This window comes from Agelaius tricolor, unplaced genomic scaffold, assembly GCF_023055355.1.
Source record: "Agelaius tricolor isolate 1412-34295 unplaced genomic scaffold, bAgeTri1.0.p SCAF_1, whole genome shotgun sequence".
In the NCBI taxonomy this organism is placed as follows: domain Eukaryota; kingdom Metazoa; phylum Chordata; class Aves; order Passeriformes; family Icteridae; genus Agelaius; species Agelaius tricolor.
The window spans coordinates 5,136,679-5,159,092 of NW_027269261.1; the positions used below are offsets into that span (position 1 = coordinate 5,136,679).

General features: G+C 47.4%; 2 protein-coding genes across 16 annotated transcripts in view; both read right to left on the reverse strand.

Moving 5' to 3' along the window:
- The window catches only part of XRN2 (5'-3' exoribonuclease 2), a 32,811-nt gene extending 25,344 nt beyond the window's left edge, over positions 1-7,467 (reverse strand). Inside the window, exons 1-9 of the mRNA XM_071455337.1 lie at positions 7,322-7,467; positions 3,196-3,323; positions 3,000-3,111; positions 2,607-2,718; positions 1,803-1,861; positions 1,634-1,723; positions 545-617; positions 397-447; positions 75-232 (exon numbers count right to left, since the gene is read on the reverse strand). Coding sequence (XP_071311438.1) covers positions 75-232; positions 397-447; positions 545-617; positions 1,634-1,723; positions 1,803-1,861; positions 2,607-2,718; positions 3,000-3,111; positions 3,196-3,323; positions 7,322-7,396 — 858 coding nt within the window. The 5' untranslated portion in view covers positions 7,397-7,467. The remainder of the gene's footprint in view (positions 1-74; positions 233-396; positions 448-544; positions 618-1,633; positions 1,724-1,802; positions 1,862-2,606; positions 2,719-2,999; positions 3,112-3,195; positions 3,324-7,321) is intronic.
- Positions 7,468-11,350: 3,883 nt separating this feature from the next.
- The window catches only part of KIZ (kizuna centrosomal protein), a 98,152-nt gene continuing 87,088 nt past the window's right edge, over positions 11,351-22,414 (reverse strand). For all 15 annotated transcript variants that reach the window (XM_071455978.1, XM_071455828.1, XM_071455909.1 and 12 more), the window contains 3 exons: positions 19,769-19,868; positions 13,149-13,192; positions 11,351-11,596 (listed from right to left, as the gene is read on the reverse strand). In XM_071455978.1, the coding sequence (XP_071312079.1) occupies positions 11,493-11,596; positions 13,149-13,192; positions 19,769-19,868 (248 nt within the window). In that variant the 3' untranslated portion in view covers positions 11,351-11,492. The remainder of the gene's footprint in view (positions 11,597-13,148; positions 13,193-19,768; positions 19,869-22,414) is intronic.

Sequence of the window (22,414 nt, forward strand, 5' to 3'; positions counted from 1 at the left end):
TAGCAGCAAGAACGATTTGAGAATCTCCTTATACACTACAGATTAAAAAATCCTAGAAATAGGAAAATTCTTACCTTTCCTTGTTTCTCTCTGGGCAGACCTTGGCAATCCTTAACCTCATGCCCCATCTGGTTACAGAGAGCACACGGCTTGGGTTTGTTTGGTTTGAATTCTTCCCTAATGATGGTGAAGTTTGGTTCGTGTGTAGCTAAGCCAAGCATGATGAGATCAGCTACCAAGCAAGGGAGAAGAACAAAATGTGATTAAGGATAAACATAATCAAGTTTTGGTTTTGGTTTTTTTTTTTTTTTTTAAATGTTTAGAAGCAAAGTGGATTCTGCTTCAAGCAAGATACTGATGTGATTACCCAGGAACCACAAGCAAGAGAGAACTCACCATCAGCCCCACACAGACAGTGGTGAGTGTTTGGGTCGTGGTTGGGTTGAGCTGCACAAAAGAAAATTACATTTTGTCAAAGTCATGCTAAGTAAATTATTACTGAGCTTAACTTAAAACAAAATGTCCACATTAATTGGAAATTTACCTCTTTGTCTCCTGATGTAATCCATGATTTTATGTTCCCCTTCACCAGGAGCACTGGCATCTGACAAAATAACCTGAAAAGCATTCAGATAATGGCAACAATTAATACTGACACAGGAAAAAAACCAGTAACATATATACTGAACACAGCATCTGACTTATGAAATACTTGAAATTCTAACTTGTGGTTTGAGCTAAAATATTGTGATTTAAGATGAAATTATTTACACGCAAGGAGCAAGTGAAGAGACTTTCACTTTGCTCTACCAATTCCAGGCTGAAACTGACACTGCTTCAAATTCCACTGAAAAGATCACATCACATTTGATGTGCCCAATAAATTATCAGGGCAATGAAATGGGCACTAGAGAACTCCCAGTTTCAGCTCATTGATGCACTGAAACATGATCTCCTCACCCCCTCCTCGCCCTGACGAGAATTAGTGTTTATAAAACCACTGTCTGATGGGGGGAATCAAGCAGAGCCAACTGCCCTCTAATTAGAGCACTTGAACAGTCAGCTCGGGGCACATAGCACAGGCAGCTGCATTTCCTGCCTGCACTGCTCCTTGTGTGCAGCACACACACAGGGCTGCCACAGACAGAACTGGGGGAGTGGAGTGGCTGGGCAAGGCCAGGGGAGAATCTCCAAGCACAGAAAGGCAACAAAGCTGGCAGGTCTTATTTTCACTGCCTGCCATAGAGGAACAGAGAAATTGAGCCTGCTGAGGGAGTAATTACAAAAAAGAAACAGTGCAAAAATACAACTACAATGTATCTTGACACTTCCCCCAAAAGCAGAAAAAGTATTCCTAAAGCCCTGTCTCCCCATTACATGAAATTGTGGCTTCCAGCAGCAAACCTGCTCCTTGTCCTTCAACAAAATCACAGCAAATGGTGCTGGGAGATGGAGTTATCAGCACGGAATGGATCTCTGAAGCCTCAGAGGGATGTGCATGTTAGCCCGCTGTTAATAACAGCTCACAGCCAGGCCAAGAGACAAATCTGTTAGATTTCTACTCTTCAACTGGATCTCAGCCCAGCCCAAACATCTCCTTCATCTCCCTCAAGTGTGAAAGTGGGAAACTCACTGTCAGGTTCTTCCAGCCCGGGTCGCTGTTCAAGCGGTCAGCGATGTAATAGCGGAGGCATTTAGCAAGATTGTCCATAAACTCAGTTCCCTACAGAGGGTTGGAAGGAAAGGAATTAAACCAACATTCAAGCCCTGGCAATTGCTGGGTACAGGGCCAGGCCACTCACCGGGGTGATACAGTTGCTGTCAAACCTCTCCTTCACCTCCTCTGGAGGCAGAAAGCCACCTGGAGCAACAGAGAGCAGAGTTACATCCAGGTGGACCATTGCCAACACTTTTGCATGGCAAAATCCAGACAGCTCTCCTGGGAATAATGAACTCATTGAAACCAGCTTGTTTAATAAAATTCCCACAAAACCAAACCAACTCTTACCATTGCATTATCTCCATCCTACAAGGTGCTGCCACATTTACAAACATTGTTACTTCACCAAGGTGATTTCAAAGCCCAGCCAGCAGCAACACACTCCCCTCTCAAGCCAGCTGTGTCACCACCACCCTCAAAGTTGCTCTGACTTTTGTTTCCTCACTGAATTGAGTTTCCACTAACTAAAGGGGAGTCAAGTAACTCCCCTTGCTGGCAGCTTATTATCCCTGTAGAGGAGTATTTCCATCTGATCCCTGCTTTTAAGCCTCAATCCTCCTTTCATCAAGTCCTACAAACGTGTACTTCCTTCCAGAAGGGTTTTGGTTGTTTCTCACTGCATTTATCCCTGCTCTTCTGTTCAATTTATTTTCAAAAGGAATTAAGAGCACTCAACACAAACTCATTTCAGGCAGGAGACTGAAGAAGAAAAGATGACATTTTGTTTTGTCTCAGTTCTTAACTTTGGAAAACACAGATCCAGCCTTCTCCAGGCTTGCTCTCCCCTTCTCCCAGCAATGTACACACAGTCCTTCTCTAAACCTTACCGAGGTGATCAAACAAGGTGATTCTCAAAGAAAAACCTCTGATAAGGCCACTGCCCTACCTTTGGCCAGAATTTCTTGTCGGATTTTTTGCTTCTCCTCGGCAGCTTCCATGCCCTCCTTTGAGGCTCTGAATCTCCTGGACCGCTGTTGATTCATTTTGGCACGTGGGGCCTAAAAAAAGTACAGGAGAGCTTGGGTCACTTTTTGCATCTAGACAATCTCTGTCTCTCAGCTCCTGAAAGCTGCTTTAGGTCACAAGTTTTTGTGTTGACTTCTCATCAGACCTACTGATAGACAGGTTAGATGGAGCAACCTGTGCTGGTGAAGATGTCCCTGCCCATGGGGAAGCAGGAGATCTTTAAGGTCCCTTCCAGCACAAATCATTCCATGATTCTGTGTATTGAGGGGAGGTGAGGATTTTCCAGCTGGAAACCCAATGTGTCAATACTCACCACTCCATCTATGGCCATGTAAAGGAGTCTCCTTGGTCTCACAATGTTGAAAATCCTGTCGATATACTCAAAAATCGCCACCATCATCTCATCTTCATTTTTGGGCGCTGGCCTAAAACACAGAGCATTCAGTTTAAGACTTGAAATGCTGTGAGAGAGAGATGCCACCTGCAAAGAGCCAAACAAAGAGCCTTACTTGTCCTCTGGGTGTGTGCAGGGGTGAATGATGCCGTTCATGTCCAGGTAGAGGTTGTCGAACTCCACCTCGTTGGGGTTGGGCTTGCTTGTGTCAATGGGGACCTTGACACCATTGCACTCTTTGGCCTGGGGATGCAGTGGGGACAAGGATTTCAGCTATTAATGCACAGGCTCATCAAAGTCTCTTTTGGTTTTAAGAGCAGCAGAAGAAAATGAGTACCCACACTAAGTAATAAGTAATTATTACTACTAAAATCAAGTGCCAGTAATAAGTACCCACACTACCTGCATCTGCACTTTTCACTATTAAACAGCACTTCTTTCTACAGCTGCTTTTAACCAGAAAACACAACGGTGGGTTATGGAAGAGCTGTTTTTTCCTCCTGACAAGAAGTTCCAATATCTCTCATTATTTCTTCATCCTAAACCATCTAGAGCCACCTGTGTGCCAGGACTGCTCCAGCAGTGGATTCTTCAACATCCTCAACAACCACGGTCACTTTTGTTTCCTCACCATAATTTCAGGTTTGTTTTGTTTGGGCCTTTGTTGTCCTCGGGCTTGTGGTTTGGTTTTGTGGTTAGTCTGGTCAAAAGGAAATCAGCAACACTGATTCTCCCTTCCACCAGCCACAGGCATAACACACACGGATTAAACCTCAAGAGCATGGAAGAGACAGGACCTGAGCAAGGAAAAGCCTGATGACTTTCAGAGGAATTCTGGCTGGAATGGGTTATAACACATCCAAAGGTGGAACAAAGTGTGCTCTTGAACAGCTGGGCATAAAGCCAAGTTTAAAAAGAAATAAAATGAATGGCATGTTCTGAGGTGAAAGCTACAGGAGTGCCTGGGATGGGGAAAACCGGGATAGCCCTGGGTCTCCCATCACATGGAGCTCAGCAGCTGCTCCTGAGCCAACATCAAGCCCTTCCCAAACTTCTGTCTGCAGACTGCTACTCACTGAGTGAGCTCCCCACATCTCTGATAGAGATTCAGAGAGAAAAAACCCCAAAACTTACAGATTACGCTGTCAACTTTGGACAATTTTCCTGCTTAAAGCAGCAGCAGGATTGGCTCTCATCTTACCCCCAAAACGAAACCCAAGTTTCATGTCATTCATTTCTCAAGACTTGATGTTCTATTTACATTTGACACAGTTATCCTGAGAGATGCTGCCCCCAGGCACTGCTGTTTGCCTCCTTCACTGAGCTCCCCAGATGCACATACACAAAACGAAGGGGTGTCATTAGCAGAAACTGTCAGTGCAAACATTGTACCTTCCTCTGGGCCACCCCCCTGGATTCTCCTTGATCCCCAGCCACCCTCTCTCCAGAGCTAAATGGATTCAGAAGGAATCCCAGCTCTGTGAGGCAGAAAAGGAGCCCCCCTTCACAAGCCCACTGGGGTTCTCATGCAGCTGCCGTGTGCAAGGAAGGCTGAAGTGTGTGGCAGCGATATCTCTTGTGATAGAACTAAACTGTTCACTTCTCATCTCCAGCCTCTTTTGAAACCATTGAAAACAGATCTTCAAACATGATACTTTAGCTGCAGCTTTATTAATTCCTATCCATTTGATTAAGAATATTCTCTCCTGGATTTTTTATTATCTTCAAGATCTTCCTCTCATTCTTCCCGCTCAGCTTAAGAAGAAGATTATTTCTTTTTCTTAAATCTGATTAATCTAGCAAGGTAAGAGAACAAGGATCAACTTTTCAATATTTCAAAGAGACAAGCTACCGGGAGATACAAAATTTCTGATTAGAGAGATTTACAGCAATCCTAAAACACACACGGAGCTGATTACAACGTGAGAGAAGCTTAAATTCATCGACAGGAAGACAAACTACAGCTTCTCCCTGCTGTCCTAGTCCACTCTCAGATTTATGACCAGATTTGAATATAAAAAAAATGTTAATGAATATGATTTATCCACGTGCTGTCCTGGCTGTAATTGCAACGTGCTCTTGAGTTGGAACAAGGCTCCAACATGGATGAGGACAGCAAGAGCTGCCACTTCACTTACGGCAAATACAACTCAAGGAATTTGCTGTGTCTTTCCACTTATTAAAATAAATAACTTTGGCTGGTACAAGCTCAGTTATTGAAGACTGAAAAAAAAGACACACAATCATTAAAATCGGGGCTATGCAAACCTTTGTTTTGCCTAAATGTGAGAGCAGCTTTGATTGCATAGAGATTAATCTAACATTAACAAATGTGCTGAAAAAGGCAAACCTGCTCTTAGAGACAACTGCTCCAAACTGTTACAGATGTAATTGTTGTTTAAATCATGGCTGCTTTTCAAGGACAGATCTTAAAGGGTTACCTAGGACAGCCCCTAAACTGAGGGTTCCCAGATCCTCAGAAGAGGTCACATCCAGGAATTTGGTGCAGAGACCAGAAGAGCCAGCGCTGCTGGAGCTCAGCATTAAGGGAAACTGTTAAGCCCTTAAACAACCCCCCCTTTTTTTCCATAAAAACTCCCAGGCAGATTCTTAGATCTTAATTATCCCAAATTAAAAATTCATTAATCTCGCAGCAACAGGTAAAATAAACTTCCCATCTTGCTGAGAGGGCCTGAAATCACAGCTGCAATAAAACCTCAACAGCAACTCACTAATTTTAACCAAACCTGTGCTCCACTGCCTGAACCTGAAACACAAGAACACCCTGGGAAAGCATAGAGCTGAACATCCTGCTGCAGGCAGGGCACACCTGCAGCCTCAACATGGAATTCCACCACTTCACCCTCTTTTCCCTGATCTCCTCCACCATTCTCCCACACTTTATTCCCTTCCACATGCTTCCCCAAGGTGAGCACGCCTTGGGAGGAGGAGCAGAGAGGCAGAAGCCCCAGCACATGCCCTGAACTTTCCAAACCAGCAGACAGACTGCAGCCAGTACAATCTAACAAAACAGAACACAAATCATTACGGGAAAAGCAGCTTGGGAAGCAAGAACTCCAGAGTCTGCCTCCTCAAAAAGGCTTGAATTAACTCTGAGGAGGAGAACTTGCCATGCTTAGGGCACGGTAAATCCACCACGGTGCCACTGAAGGGAGGCCCCTCCATCCTCCCTGTCCCCTCCCACTGTGTCCCATAGGATGGCACAACATCCTCGTGCCTGCAGGGATGTGCCTGAAGGAACCAGCCCAAAAAAAACCCACGTAAACAAACATATTTTCAGCTGCAATACTGCCTGGAAAGGCACCTGTGGAATCCTGTATCAGAGCCTTCAGTGAAACCTCCTCCTGCTGCCACTGAAAGCCAGATTTTAGAGGATGTCTTTGGAATAATCACTCCCTGTTTGGCCAGGAGATTATCCTGAACTAGAGTTCTAGTTCAGGAGTTTATCCCGAACTAGAAATCACCAGCAATGAGACAAAACCCCCTGAGGCTGCTCTAGGTTAGAGCACAAGCAGAGGCTTGGTGTAAGCCTTGCACAGGCACCTGCACTCGTGTTTCCAGCAGGTCCCGAAGCTGCGGCTTCTAATTCCCACCCAAAAAAAAAAAACTCGTGGAAAAGCAGAGACTGTGAAAATCATTCAAGAAGCAGCAAAAAGCGCTCCCACTGCTCCCTACTCAAATTTCACCAGCGCCTCAAATCCTACTTTTCCGGGTCGGAGTCGCACGAGCGCAGAGAGCCGAGGGAGTCGGGAAGGGGTGGAATTCCAGGGAAGGAAGGAATTCCAGCGAAGCGGCCGGAGAAGGGGATATCGGAAGAGAAGCTCGACTCCCTGCTCCGGCGCCCATTCCCACTTCCTCCACGTGCCCATTCCCTCCAGGAGCTCACACGCACCCCCGGCACTGACCGAGGCGCGGGGACAACTCCCCCCGTAGAGCGGCCGCTTCCACTGGGATTAAAAACCCGGGAAAAACTCCAAAACCCCCCAAAAACCCCCAAACCTCCCCCAGTCCTAAACAACACCAGAACCAAACCCAAACAAAGCCCCAGTCCACCGAGCCGCCTTGGAAATGCCGCAGCAGCCCATGGGGGCTGAGCACCGGGGGCTGAGCACTGGGGGCTGCACTGGTGCGGCCCTACCGGCCCCGACCCCCCGCGCCCGCCCCGCAGAGCCCCGCCGCGGCCACCAGCGGGCCCATGCCGTGCCGGGCGGCCGGCTCACCTTCTCCTCGACGCAGTTGACGATGATGGAGGGGTACTTGCGGCTGAGCCAGCGGAAGAAGGCCGGGACTCCCATGGCGGGAGCGGGACAGGCAGCGCCGAGCGGGACCCGCGGCGCCGGCGGCACTTCCGGGGTCGGGGGGCGGCGCGGGGCACGCCGGGAACGGAGGGAGGGAGGCGGGGCGGGGGCGCGCGTGCGCGCGGCGCGGCCGCCGCCATCTTGGGTGCGGGCTGAGGGCGGTGCAATGGTGGCTTGAGGGGAGGCCGGGAACGTGAGGGGACAGCGCCCCGTAAAACGTGTCTGGGCAGCTCCTGGGGCATGAAAGGGACGCTTAGAGGGGAAAACAAAGCCAGAGGGCACAAAAGTGATGTCCAGGAGGAAAAGCGAAGAAGCCTGACTCCTGAGACAGCCCCAGTGCTGCCCTCATGCTCAGCCAAGACACAGTGTGACAACTTCTCTTCAAAAATGGCCCATAAACGAGCAGTTTAACAGGAGAATCACCCTCCCTTAGCACCTTGTTAAACAAGCATAGGGTGCTGCTGTGGGGTGTCACTATAGGACACATAACGCGACATGCACACACTGCTGTTCTCAAGGTGAAAAAAGGGAAGTTTATTTTTTGACTCCAACATTTATAGATTTTCAAAAGTGACAGTGGATTGGAGGGTGAAAGTGCCACCTTTCCAATGACAAACCAACAGTTCATCAAAATTTTCTTCCTCCATAAAAGAATGCAAAACAATGAGTTATTTACAGAAAGTGCGTGAGAAAGTTTGTTATAAAAATGTAAACATCAGAAGGCTTAGAAAATCTTAAAAAATCACGGTGACAGTGGGGTGCTTTAGGCTGCACACACACAGCAGTGTTGCCCAACAAGTCAATAATTAAGAGAGACATTGATTATTTATTTCAACGCTGTGTGAGCTGCATGCTCAATATATTCCCTAAATCCAGCACTACCACTGTTACTTGAAATCCAGAGCTGGCAACTTCCCTGGCACAGCCCCTCTTTTATGATCCATCAGTAATTTCCACGTGAGTTATGCAACCCCAGCCAACTCTTCCACCTGCTCAGGTCTGCACCTCTTTTTGACCTGTAGGTGTGAGTTTTGGTGTTACAACAAACACAGTTCAGCTGTAGGATACATGGAATTTGGGTGTTTTGCCAAGTTAGGAATGCATACATAGGCACCAACATCTGGATTTACTACATCCTTAAAGCTTGGTGGTTCCAGGGTGTCCTTGAGGAAGGGGTGCACTAATTAGGTCTCTGCACGAAAATATACAAAGATCTTACATTAAAGAACATCCTGACTTCAGACAATTTTGACTCATCCCGTGTAGGCCAACAACAGGAGCGATTCAGAGTATGGCTGCTCTGAGCACTCTGAGGGGACATTTCCCTCACTGGGAAATGGCTCCACGTAATTCCTGAGAGCAACACGAGGCAAAAGAGCCGCCGTCCCCTTGCTCTGCCTGGCATAAGCAAATACTGTTAATTTGTGGGCACCAAAATGGACTTAAACAGCCGGGAATTAAACGGGATTAGCACGAGGCGGGTTTTGCTCCGCTGTGTCCCGTTGCTGCACATCAGCTCTGTTAGCAGGGCAGCCACAGGGCCGAGGACAGGGAACAGCAGCCTGGGAGTCATTAACAAAAATAACAAAATCTCAGCAGTGCTTGCTGAGTCAACGCTGCCGATTTGGGGAGCAGAGGGGAACCTTGGTACCTGGTTAATTCGCTGTAGAATAAATTAACCCGATATTGTGTCTCTCATTATTCTTATCCTCACTTGGCTGTTGTTAAGCCGTTTTCTGTTGTCATTCCTCTCAAAAAAATCTGTGACTTGAATAAATTTCCCTTGCAACTTTGTAGTGGCACCACACCTGTGGTATCAGCTGAAGATTGTCCTTTATCTGTTCCTTACAAAATGTTCCCTGATTGAAGCTTCCTATTGTATTCCTTCCAGTGCTTCTCCTCCCGGAATTTTGTAGGGAGCACGGCAGCTTAGCGTGAACATTTTGTTTGTATTGATGGGCAATCAGTTGTTTTTCTGATAATGACGAAGAAAACAGAAGGCTGGCGGACGCAAATGAAAGGCGATTGTCTTATCTTATAATTGCTTGGGTAAACAAGTGCTGGAAAAATTAATACTGCAGCAGACAATTCCTTGAAAAGTTGATCTGAGCACGAGGAGCTGCACCGGGCGGTGAGCCCAGGTCTCACCTGCCACCTGCACATCCATGAGCCCAGCACAGAGCGGCGCACCCTGGGCAGGAAGGAGCAGGGAAGGCTTTCCCGCTCGGGCACTTTCCTTGGATGAGTGGCATGCCGATGGGAATCTGCTCGGGGTGTACTGATTCCAGTCCCCCTGTCTGTCAGCGTCACCTGCCACCAGGGCCAGGCTGCCGGCATGACAGCTGTGAAGGAGCACGGGGAAGTTGACTGGCAGGATGTTTTGCATCTAATGAGTCTGTGCACAATAAGAGTATCACAAATAACGCTCCGGAAGAGCCCGGCTATCGCTCCGACACCAAGAGGCAGAGATTGCCTGCATGTGGCTCTGCAGCCATCTGTCACCTGTCATGGGCTGCTCTCGGGGCTGAGCCGGACTGTGGCGGTGGAGAGCCCCACAGACTGGTGTCAGGCAGCAAAGTGGGCTGACATCAGCAGCTTGGAGTCACTCAGGAGGAGCTCAGAGCTGCAAAGACACTGCGCTGCTGAGGCCATGTCCCTTGGCACTGCAAGCTGCTGGATTTTTCCAGTGGGGCTGCTCCTCCTCTCCACGCTCCTCCCAGGCCTTGAGCAAGATACCCACCTCACAGCACAGGCAGAAGGCAGCAGTCCTACAGGACACAGGGAGCTGGTGTGGCAAACAGGATATTAAAGCCCTCAGTAAAGTCTGGCTTTAGTCACAGAATCACAGAATCACTAGGTTGGAAAGGACCTTTGAGATCAGAGTCCAACCCATGCCCTAACACCTCAACCATGGCACTGAGTGCCACATCCAGTCTTTTTTTAAACAGGTCCATGGATGGTGACTCCACCACAACCCCAGGCAGACGATTCCAGTACTTTATCACTCTTTCAGTAAAAAACCTTTTCCTAATATCCAACCTATATTTCCCTTGGTGCAGCTCAAGACTGTGTCTTCTCATTCTGTCAGTTGCTGCAGTCCTTTAGTCGAGCCCAGCAGTCTCCCAGGATGTCAGCCCTGGTCACAGACTCACCCTGCTGCATCCTTGGTGTAGCTTTCCCAGTTCCCAGAACATTCCAGGCTGCAACTTCACTGATGGCAGACTGAAACCCACAGCAGCCAGCTGTGCCAAAGGCTCCTGCTCAGTTCCAAGTAATTTTGTGCTGTTGAGCTCTCAGCCTACAATGTTCCTCTTATTAAACTGAATGTTGTTCCCATTTCTAGCAGGGTTTTGAGGGATGGGGTGCAGAGATTGGTGCCTGTGTTGGGAGACATGGGGCTGCAGCACAGCACAGCTTAATTGGGGTGCTGCTTTCTGCTTTTGAACTTGTCGTCATTTATGAGCAGCTTTAACATGTCCCCTGGTTTCTCCCTCCCAAAGAAAATCTCATGTTTAATGAACTTAATTTTAGATAAAAGGAATGAAAAGAAGAAAATTAAAAATGCATGAAGCTCCTGGAGTCATCCAATTACTGTGATGTCCACACAGCAACGCCAGCACGGATTTCACAAAGCAGAGAAAAGCAGGAAAGCACTGGGGCTTGCCACATGTAAATGCTGCTCTGTTCCAAAATGTGCTGAATTAAAAATGGACATTTTATGCATTTCTTCTTCTTGATCTGCTGCAGAAGAAGATAAAGATCAAACATGCCAGCCCAGCCCAGCAGCGCCTGTCTGCATACCCACAATGCTTGTCTGCTTCTTCCCAAACCCTGTCTAGTGCTGGAGTCCCAATATTGGGATGCCACAAGCCTCGGGAGGGGACTGTCATGGGGCAGGGTTCCCGTCAGAGCAGGAAAACACTGCAGGTCAGAGAGAGCACACAGACAATATATAGGAACCAGTATGTTTATTTGGTATTTAAATTTTCTTTGCCAATTAAGTGACAGGCAAAGAAAGTGCTTCAGCCTGTGGCACACTCACCGTGTAAAGGAAAACACGGTTTGTTTCTTCCCAAAAGCCAGTGGGAGAATCTCAGTCATAGAAGTCATCAAAGTCGTCTGAATCCGTGCCGTGGGTCTGTGGGCGCAGGGCAGCCTCGAGCTCAGAGCTGCTGTCATCAGATTCACCCCAGAACGCTGTGGGTGAGAAGATGGAAAGCAGAGGTGTAAAACCTTTTCTGTGGCTGTGCCACTTGTCACAGCCATGAGCATGGGGCAGGTCTCTGAGGCTGAGTGAGGGCTGGGAGTTCGAGCTGCAGCCCCAGGTGTGCGTGTCTGGCGCAGCGTTCGGCAGCGCAGCGGCTGTGCTGGACAGCGGCCTCATTCAGCGCTCCCACTCCATTGTGCTGCAAGGTAGCTGGGCAGAACATTTCCACTCCAAGCAATTTACTTGACCAGCTGCTGCCTGAATTGCAGCTTTGTCTACTCTCTTCCCCTTTCTCCCCACTACTTGACCCTGCAATGAAGTCACCAGCGGGCCATGGCATCAGAGTTGGCACAAAAATGGCAATGACATCACAAATGAAAAATCACCACTTGGAGATCAGAGCAGATCCAGGCAGGCCTGATCTCTGTGGAGCACATGGCTTTAACCTTAGGCTCCGGGAATCAGCAAACCCTTTCACTGACAGCAGCAGAATCCCACGGCAGTTCAGAGTGCCTGAGAGATTTCTGGAGATGTGAATTCTTCTGACCCATGGATAGGACAGAGCAGGGAGTGTGGCACATGATGTCAGGGCCACAGTGGCTGCCAGAGCCGTGCTCTCTGTTCCCACCTAATCCAGAGGCTGCTGGCTGTCCAAAGGCAGCAGGGATAAGGCCCAGGGCTCAGCCAGGGACAGCGGGAGGAGGAAGGCTGTCACACTCACATAGACGTTGCAGCTTGTGTTTGAGGCACTTTGGTGCCTCTGACAGCACCAGCTCCATGAACACCTTATCTACAAATGCAGCATCTGCATCTTTCATCCTCCATCCCCGGCCCCCTGGGCTGCAGGAACATCAGAGCCAGTCCTGTGCTTCCTGCCACGCTGAACAGCTCCAAGACAGGAAAGGGGCCAGACACACTAGAGCCTTTCAAGTGCCACCAAAGCAGCCATCCTTGATGGCATCTGTACCTCAGTTCAATGCCACACCTCTAAAAGTGGGCCATTCCGGACTGCCAGCACCCAGAGCAGGGCTCCTGCAGAGACATCCTGGCTCCCAGCGCTGCCCTGCTGTCAGGACGCTCCGTCAGAGGCGGCTGCAGGCCCTAGAGGGCCTTTGCAGGGGGTAAAGGGGGAACTGGAATGTGTGGGCAGCAAAAACACACAGGATGTGTGTTCAGAATAAAAGCAGCCTGGCCATACACAAAACCTTCCAGCTGCACCCACCCACATCCCAGGTCACAGGGAAGACCAAGGAACCCCCAGGTTTCTCCTTCTCCAGGTTCCTCCACCTGCTGTTAAGTGGTGTTTGATTAAACCCTGCAAAGATCCCAACCCGTTCCACACCACCCCGCCACAAACACCTTCTCTCTGCCCTGGATCTATCCTCCTCAGCTCTCTGCTGGCTCCCACAGGAGACAGGGAAATTCCATGCTTCCCCTTCTCTATACCTTATACAGGTCATAACATTGCTCTGGGAGGGCTTCTACAGTAAAAATTTAACTAGAAAGACTCTGATTTTCAGTAGTGTAACATTTGTCTCTTACCTTTGGATTTTATGGCAGGTACTGTTTCCTTCCGCAACTCAGTCCTGTAAAACATTTCAAACAATCAGCACAATGTCTCCAATTAAAAAAAAAGGGACTTTTTAAAAAATACTGTGAAATGGTTTAAAAAAACAACAGCCCAGTAACTTCTGTAACTATTTTTTTTTCAAGTAACTATTTAATCATAGACTTCTTCACCTAAAAGGTGGAGAAATTCACATGCAGGAGGGACACTGGTCCAGCTGTTCCTGGAGTCATTCCCTGGTAACAACACTGATTTACACCAGCACTGAGTTAAGGTACAGAGGAGCAGGGCCCTGCCAAGCTGCTGCTGCCTTTCACAGCACGCAAAGTACAGAAAGACAAAATCCAAACAAAACCAAATCCCCTCCAGTGCTGCTCCCTGCACTTCCTCCAGGTCCCAGCACTGTCCCCCAGCCCCACGGCAATGTGCAATCTCCACTGCCTTTGATCTACCTTGATGTGTGTGCAGCCTGAGCCTGCTCTGCTAAATGGCTGCTCTTGTGTCTGGAGCATCACAGGCCCTTTTGAATCTCTCAAACAAGCTGGAATCATTTTGATCTTTTGTGTGCAGCGTGTGCATTGTGCTGGGGCTGGGGAATAATCGCACGGGGGCAAACATGGGGGAGAATTAACTGTTACAGCAGCAGTCCTGCACCAAGCTCCAAAAATAAAGCTTCAGCTGATTTTAATAAGGAAGATCAAATAGGAGATATCTGGGACATCACTGGGCCTATCAGTGAAATATAAGTCAATGTCAAGGTGCAGTTTAAAGCTGTGGCCTCAGTCACAACAGGACTCTGAAATGTCTCTGATTTACTGTGTTTCATTTAAAAACGTGGCAGCCAATACAGAAAACTGGGGAGCTTAAACTGGGGAGCTGCAAATATTCCACTATTGAGGAGGCATTTGTGAAGGAGACAAAAAAAGCAAAGATGATTCCTAGCTTGCATTACCCTCAGTATTCAGTTAGAATTTGGGATTGCAGCTGGAAAAGCACATGTAAAGTTTCACACATTGCAGCTACCAGTGGTGTTGCCACTCTTCTTTTTACCCAGAGAAAGCTCCCACTGTTTAAATCTCATTTCCTCTCCAAAGGCTCCTGCTTTGTGGACAGAAATTCCCAAAATATTAAACACAGCCCAGGTTCCACCAAGGCACCAAACCAAGGCAGAAGTGCCAGTACCAAGTGACAGCTCTAGCAGAGTACTAGCAGTGATGTAACTCATAATGACCTTATTCAGTGAAAAACTTTAAACTATTGGGCTTCAAATGTTTCTCCAACATTCCTTTAGTGCACCATCCCACCGGCTTTCCCTTTTATTCCAAACAAAACTCCACACTGCCTTATACTCTCACTTCTCCTTCAAAGGCTTTCACTTGACAGGATACCCAGAGAGGATTTGAAGCTGGAGCCTCTGGGCAGATCCTGCTGAAGACCCTGAGCTCCTGCTCCCTTTGCCATATCTCCTGGTCCTCAGCACTTTCCCAGGAGGTGCTCCAAGCATCCCATGCTCAGCCCATGAAAATGTGCTCAAAAGGCTGCACTGTTTTCCCTGGGGTATGGAGCAGGAAACCACTTGTTGCTGAGCTGTAGCTGGCAGGTTCCTCCTGTGGATGCTGGCACAGGAACCATTTCAAGAAGCTGAGGAGAAGATAAGGGGGCAGCAGCCACTGCTTCCCCTTGGCCACATCCCAGCCTGCTGCTGAAATGGGAGTGGGGGTTTCTGGGATTTTCAGTTAACTTCTCACAAAAGCCATTTGACAACTGAGTTTTTCTCAGTTCTGTCCCACTTCTCTCCGTGGTTGTTGTCCCACAACAAACACCAGTGGGTCAGTGGTTTGGGTCCAGTGCTGAGGATCACCAGGAAGGACTGCCCACATCTCCAGAGCTTGGTCTTCCAAATCCAGCTGAGGGATCCATGGAGAAAGGACCACCATGGCTGTAGAAACATCTGGAGACCCTCCCACTGCCACCAGAACTTCCCACGAAGAGAAAGATCAAAGCTGGCAGGAGAGCAGGGAGAGAGATGTTTGTGTTCTACTGAACACCATCTGTTCCCTGGTGTTCATCTTCCAGGGCTCACCCACCAGGTGTGGAATGGGGTTCACTCCCCAAAGAGCCTGGAGCCAAGGCCAAGCACAGCCACCCCCAGAGAAGGGAGATGGTGACAGGGTGGCAGCAAAGGCTCGGCACGAGAGCTGTCAGCACAGGGAAACGCTGGGCAGAGAAAATGGAGTGAGGACATCAGAAAGGCCAGAGGGGGAACGGCAGCTCCCCCAGCCCAAACCTGGGAAATGCAGCAGGGGATAAATGCTGGGGTGAGGTGTGTGCAGCTGGGGAGGTGCAGCAGCACCTTGGCGTGGCGCAGCAGCTGCGCTCACCCGCAGCACACAATGGGCACAGACCTCCGCCGAGACGGTTTCGGGCTATAAATGGAGCCAGGCCGGTTCCAGCGCCTCCACTAATCCCCCGTCGTGACCCTCCAATATCCATTTACACATTTGCTTCTTCCCTAAAATAATTCCAAACTGAACCCAGGCTCTGACAAAGAGAAAACCCAAACCAGTTTCACTTCAAAGAGCCTTTTAATCTCTCCATTTCTCTGATGAAACAGGCTTTTTGTGTATTGAAGATGCTGCAACAGTAAGGAATGAAAAAGCTCCAAGAAAATATTTTTTCCTCTATAATGAAAATTAATATAAAGAGGATGATGCCTTGTGAAGGCTGACCTAGAACAGAGGCTAGATGGAGTTAAAGAATAAAGTAGGTATTTATTAAAGGATTTCCTCAGTGGATACACCATGGGCAGTACAAGAGCCCAGCCAGGGCTACACCCAAGATGAACCCAAAATGGTCACAAAAATGGATGACTGGTCACAAGGTCCCTCACTTTTGTAAGTTCTGGTCCATTTGCATATTGGAATTAATTGTCCAATTATAGCTTTAGGTTATGAAGTCCCATCTTGCTTGTTTTTCTCTCTTTGTTCTGCTACTGTTTGTGCTCTTGGGCCTGAGATTTGGATCATTTGTCCCTGGTCCCCAGATAGAGAAGGAATTGTTTTGTCTCCCTACTCTGTGAAGAGAGCTTGCTATCCCTTAATATGAAGCTCAGATCTACACATTAAAGCAGTATAGAATCTGAAAAATATAAAAGCTAAAACCTGAGGCATCAAGGAAAATTCCAGGACAACACAAGCCAAGGGGTACTCAAGGGGGCTTGCTGGAAAACAGCAGAAAACATTTACTGTGGCCTGAGGGTCTTCTTGTTAATGCACCTGTTGAGCTTCTATATTTTAGTGTCAAGCAAAAAAGACGCCCAAAAATATGTGAAATCCTAAATGCCAAGGGAGGAATTTTCCCACCCTGGGAAACCAAGTACCTACAGTACATATTCTGCACAGTGTCACACAGGCAGTATAAACTCAAAAGTCCATTCATCATGCCAGAGCTGGAGTAATAACATTGAATTTCAGTAATGACACTGTGAGGAGGACGACCCTTATTTTAGGATACAAAGATTTCTGTCGAGCTGTGTCTAAGACCAGTCTCTGTTTGGATTCACCACGCTGGAGAAAAAAACCCCCACTGACACAAAGATGCATCACAACGCCTCAAGGAAGCTGTGCAGGAGAGCGGGGCAGTGCCAAAAAATCCACTGTTCCCTCTGTGCTCAGCTGGCAGATGTTGGTGCCTCTCCCCACACACCTGGCAGGGCACTGCCATCCCAGCAGCACGGCTTCTGCAACAGCTGGGGGTGCAGGCAGAGGAAACAAAGCTCACACCAACAGCTGGAACAGCAGAGAATCCTGCTGGAATTTTCAGTCAGCTTCTTACAGAAGCCATTGGACAACTAGGGGGACAAAACCATCGGATCCTGCCTTGTTTCTGGGTACACCTCCCAGGAATCCAGACCGACACAATGACACTTCTGGATTTCCAAGGGAAATGCATTTGTGCATATCCTGAGTGCTGCCAGCCCCAAAGCTCTGTTATGCCTCCTCAGAGCACAGCAGAGTTTTCAGTGTCAGGACTGGTTCGGGAAGGGGGAAGTGGGGGATGCACAGAGCCCGAGTGCCCCCCGATGGCCAAAGCCAACGGGCCCAGGAACGATTAAGAGATGAATTCGACTCTGCCAACTTCTATTTGCATGTCACTACAGCTGTGTTGGGCAACAGAGCTGAAAACCAGCCTTCAGAGACCCCCCCTAGAGTCCTTCCAGCAGATTAATTAAAGTTTAAAAGACTTTATGCCATGTTGGTGTCCTGACAAATCCAAAGCAGGCTTTGGTTCTCAGCTGATAACGCACCTTTAATCTCCAGATTATTTGGAAACGAGACAGCGCAAACAAGTCAAAGAAAAATAAAACGCCTGCATCCGAAATGGGGAATTCCCAGAAAGCGAGTGACCTCCACTGGCTGCATCCATCGCTACAGCCCCCCGGAATGCCACACACATAGCTGCCCACCCGCCTGCACTCGCCGGCATCCTCAGCCCTGACTTCTGATACCTTCTCCCCCCAGGACCATGTCACTTAATGCTCTCTCGCCTGCTGCAGCACCCTGACACCCCACCCAGAGGTGCATCTCCGTGCGCAGAAATATTCCCCCGGGAAAGTAAAGGAGCCAGGGAAAAGTGGTTTTCTTGCTGGAGGTAGAGCAGGCGGCATTTGTGGGAGAAGAGGAAGCTCTGGCATGCACCGCTGAACAAAAGGGAACAAGTGGTCTTTACTCGGAGAGCAGCTTCCTATTAAGACTCACTCCGTCGTACATTATGCCTTTCATCCCCACTCAACCACAAAATGATTTTGCTGTAGGAAATACAATGGCAGAAAAAGATTTACATTGAAAGAATCTTTAATAATAAACTGTTGCAGATCTGCCTACTTCCCCATGATTTATAATACAATAAACATCGGATTCTATTAAGTCTCATGCACTGAAGACATGCACTGAAAACCCGAGTATGAAAGCCCTCAATTCTTCCCTTCTCCAGGCCCATAATAGTGAAACGAGCATGGATAAATGTGCTAAGAGTATCTCTTTGCATCTTTTATAGCTTGTGTGTATCAATCTGTAAAGCTTATTAAGAAAGTCATTGCTATGCAAAACAGCACCCAATCTCTTTCTCTTGCTTTTCAACAGCGCGCAGTGTTTAGCCAATAGGGCCGGGCCCCGGCCCCTCATTCCGCATTCATAACATGCAACATTTGCACAATGTGTATCTCAAAGGCTGCTGAATAGAAAGCCTTAATACTCATGTAAACAACTGCAAACCAATTACTTAATGAATCAGGCCCACACATAATGAGGTGCCAGACAAAGAGCTATAAATGCATTTTTGCGCCCGAGCCTCCGCTTTAAAGTAAAATCCCTCAGCTGTAGTTTGGGCTTAACTGGCACATGATAATTATTGTCTGGGGGACATCAGAGGAGCCACGGTTTTTATTCCGGTCCGGCGGGGTCCGCGCCGAGGTCACTCATCAGCTCAGTGACAAAACGCGGCAAAGGAGAATTTATAAAGTGCCACGGCCGAGCTCGCAGGGATGTTTATTCTCAAGTAGTGGGTTTGAGACCACTTGTGAAAGCAATAAAGCCCGAGGAGTGGCTGCTGGGAGCAGAGCTGCAGTGCTGCAGAACTGCGGCACGGCACGGCACAGCAAACAGCTCTGCCTCTTCCTCCTCCCTGTGCCGCGCTCCGGGCACCCAGGGCTGCTCCCAAACCCCTCTCAAAGCTGTGGCTTTGAGAAACTAACAGAAACATTTACAGAAACTAACTCTAACACTAACTTAGAGATTTATTACCATGGCTTTGTAAAGCAGTATCATCATGTGTCCCCGCACAAAGTGTGCTGCTGCTGAGGCCTGGAATTAGAGACCAGAGGGAATTATTTGAAATCTATTACAAATCAAAACTGGAGAAAAAGAAAAAAAAAAAGGAAAAAAAATGTACAGCATCTAACTGAGGTAGAAGTGGCTGCAGGCACAACTGGCCAGCAGTGTAGCAGCAATGGTGTTTAGTTTGAAGAGCTTTAATTTTAAATTACACATTTTACTTAGCCGCAGTGATCCTGTAAGTTCTCAGGCCCTTATCCTGCTCTTCCTGCTCTTCCAGGCTTCAGGGAAGGGCTAAAATATAACATTTCAAGAACTCATCTACAGGAACACCCTTGCATTTCATAGCACAAGGCAGGATAACTCACTGGCTCATCATTCTCAAAGTGCCAGAAAATAAAAAAGAGAAAACAATTGAACCTAAGATGGTAAGAATTAATCCCACACAAAAGCAGGAACACTAGTCATCAATGCTTGGTTACAGCTCATATTTAATGTGCTTGAATTATAGAAACTCTATGATTTTAACAGCAATTGCAGAATCAGAACTGGCCTCACCCACAGCAGCCTAAAAATCCGTGCAGCAAGAAGATTAAAAGCAAGGAGGAGCTCATATCCTTAAGGTGTTCCAAACCTGCAGTGTTTGATTACAGAAACAGCAACCTTAACCCTGGTCCAAGTACAAAAAATAAATCAGGGGAGCTTCAGCCCTTTTTTCTTGGGGTTTCTCCCTCATGGAACCATTTCCAGTGTTACAGCCTTACCTGGAGAAGGGAGGAACGCTTCTATCTGACAGGGAGCTGCTTTCTGAATGCGTTCCCAAACTGTCGCTTCCTTCGGGACTGTCATGGCTGTGATCCCCACCTGTGCAGGAAAAACAGGGACTATGAACCTTCCAAGTTCCCATTTACATTAAGCAGAAAGGTTATTTTTGCTCTCCTTCCCCTTAAATGTAGATTGTTTTGGAATGTTATAGTTCTGTCAATGCTATTTGATACCTCTGTGTTTTCAACCATTCTCTTGAATTAGAGAAAAATAAATAAATCCTATAAAAATCAAATTGAACACATATCTTGAGATTTTTGTGACTTTAAACAGCCAAACACACAACTATTTCAAAACCTGTTATCCCCACTTTCCTTTCTTCCCTTTCGCCCTGCTCTGTGGATCTCATTTCCATTCTGTAAAGATTGATTTAAAAAAAAAAAAAAGAAGAGGCAAATGGATTCATTCACTGGAGTCAGACAATTGCTCATCTTTGTATTCGTTTCCAAAGCACACGATGCTCAAGCACAAATCCCACTTTAAAAGGCTGCTTTGCATACATATATTTTCTATATATGTTTTTATCTACGGCACTGAAACTACAACCAAGCCCTGCTCTCACCAATGTTCCTACCCAGGATAATTCAGTATTTCTGTCGACATTGGATTCTCCACTTCCTAACCGGCTGTGCACATTCCCAGTCCCTTCTGCACTTGGATTACAACAGCAAAAGTCCTGCTTGGTCTCAGGCACTTCCAGTAAAGAGGTACCAGAGCCTGCCCAGGAGGAGAGAAAAATCAAGAACGAGAGGGGAAAAAAGATAAAGGGGGTTAAAAAAAAAATTATCCCCCCTTTCCCATAATGTATCACAGCTCATGGCATTGCCTCTCCCCCAAAACCAGCACTCAAGCTGCTGCTGCCTCTACTTAGAGATGGATGAAGAATTTCCACCCAGAATTCACAATTTCAGAAAGATTCAGAGGTCCTTTAGGAACTTAGGAGTCCAACATGAGCTGCTGGCTGGCATCATCCACACTGACCTAAGTGCAGTGTCCAAACTGGTGCTGGCCTGAGGGAACTTCCTCCATCCCAAACGTATCAAATGATATCAAACAGAGCAAAAGGTTGAGTGAGGCTTATTAAATGCCTTGATTGGTGCACTCCAAGCAGCACCTTGGAATCCTCAAAGGAGGACCTCACTGGGAAAGACATGTGGGTGTGGGAAAATTGGTCACACAATTGTTGGCTCATTAAAGGTGGCCTGAAAAGGAAGGCAGAATCCAGCTTGTGCTCCTTCATGTTCCTATATAATACATAAAGAAGGGCTGATTTTTTTCTTTGAAATAGGGCTTTTCCTCCTTATTCCTACAGGAGATTTTAGACCTGGAGAGCAGCCGGGGGTGCCATTCCAGCTGTTGTAAAGCAGAGCCCAAGGAGTGGAGCAGTGACACCATTTTTATTCAAATCCTCTAGAGCCTTAACGCTTGCTCAAATCAAAGACAAGTGAAGGGAAGAGAGAGAATCTGGTTTTGTTAAAGATTTAACAAACCTGCCCCTTCAATAAAATCAGCAATTTCCTACTCATAAATGAAACTCTTAAACAGTCATCCAGCAAAACAAGAAAGAATGGGTTTTATCCTTCTTAATCTCACATTATTCACCTACCTCAGGAACAGTAGAAGAGCTGAAGAATTTCTTTTGCGTCTTCCCCATAAAAAAAACAAAGCATCCGTGGAGGAGCTGAGAATGAGCCCTGCTCTCCCCCTGTATCCTCACATAACCTGGTACCACAGGAGCTTGCTGTTATCAGCCAGCTCCTCTCTGGGACAGCTGTGGACCAGGTACAATCCCTTTAAAGCCCATTGTCCACAGGTGGCCACCCATCAGCTCTGGACAGGGCATTAAAGAACCAACACAAATACTTCTGGAATATTTACAGATATTTGAAAAAATTAATGTTTTTGTTGTCTTTTTATGTGTCAGAAGTAAAAGAAAAATGAACCAAAATTCCAGAAGTGTTCCCAAAGTGCCGTCCTAAACGCTGCTTGGAAGTGCGTCCACACAGCTCTCACAGTGAAGTCTATCAAACCCCAAAGCCCCAAAGAGCTTCTGGTGTTTCAAATCAACACTTAAAAAATGCAGCAAATACTGAAATTTAAAAAAAAAATCAACCCAAATTTGTATCCCTTAAGCTCAGAAAAAGTCGAACAGCAAAACAATCATGTATGGATGGCTGTCAAATATCAGTTCATCTAAACCCCTCAAAACAAGTTGTTTGAGCCCGAAAGCCAACACACAAGAGATGTGGCTTCTATTTTAGGCCCATAATGGCTCCACAGCCCCGGGGCCACAGCAAATGGTGATGATAAAAGGGAATGAGCAGCTGCCTGGCAGGGAGAGGAGGGGAGGGGAATAAGAAGCCCGCAGAAGATCCCGGGCTGAAGATGAATCATGTCTGAAAGGAGCAGCTTGGCTTTCAAGTGAGGTGTGAGAAGCCTCACTCCCGGAGACAGAGGAACAGCAGAGACAGCTCCCTCGCAAGGGACAGGCTGGAACTGGGTTACTGGGTTTGGCTGAGGAGCTTCTTGGCATTTTTACACACAGCAAGCATTAGCAGTTGCACGTCTGCTCCGTGAGAGAGCCA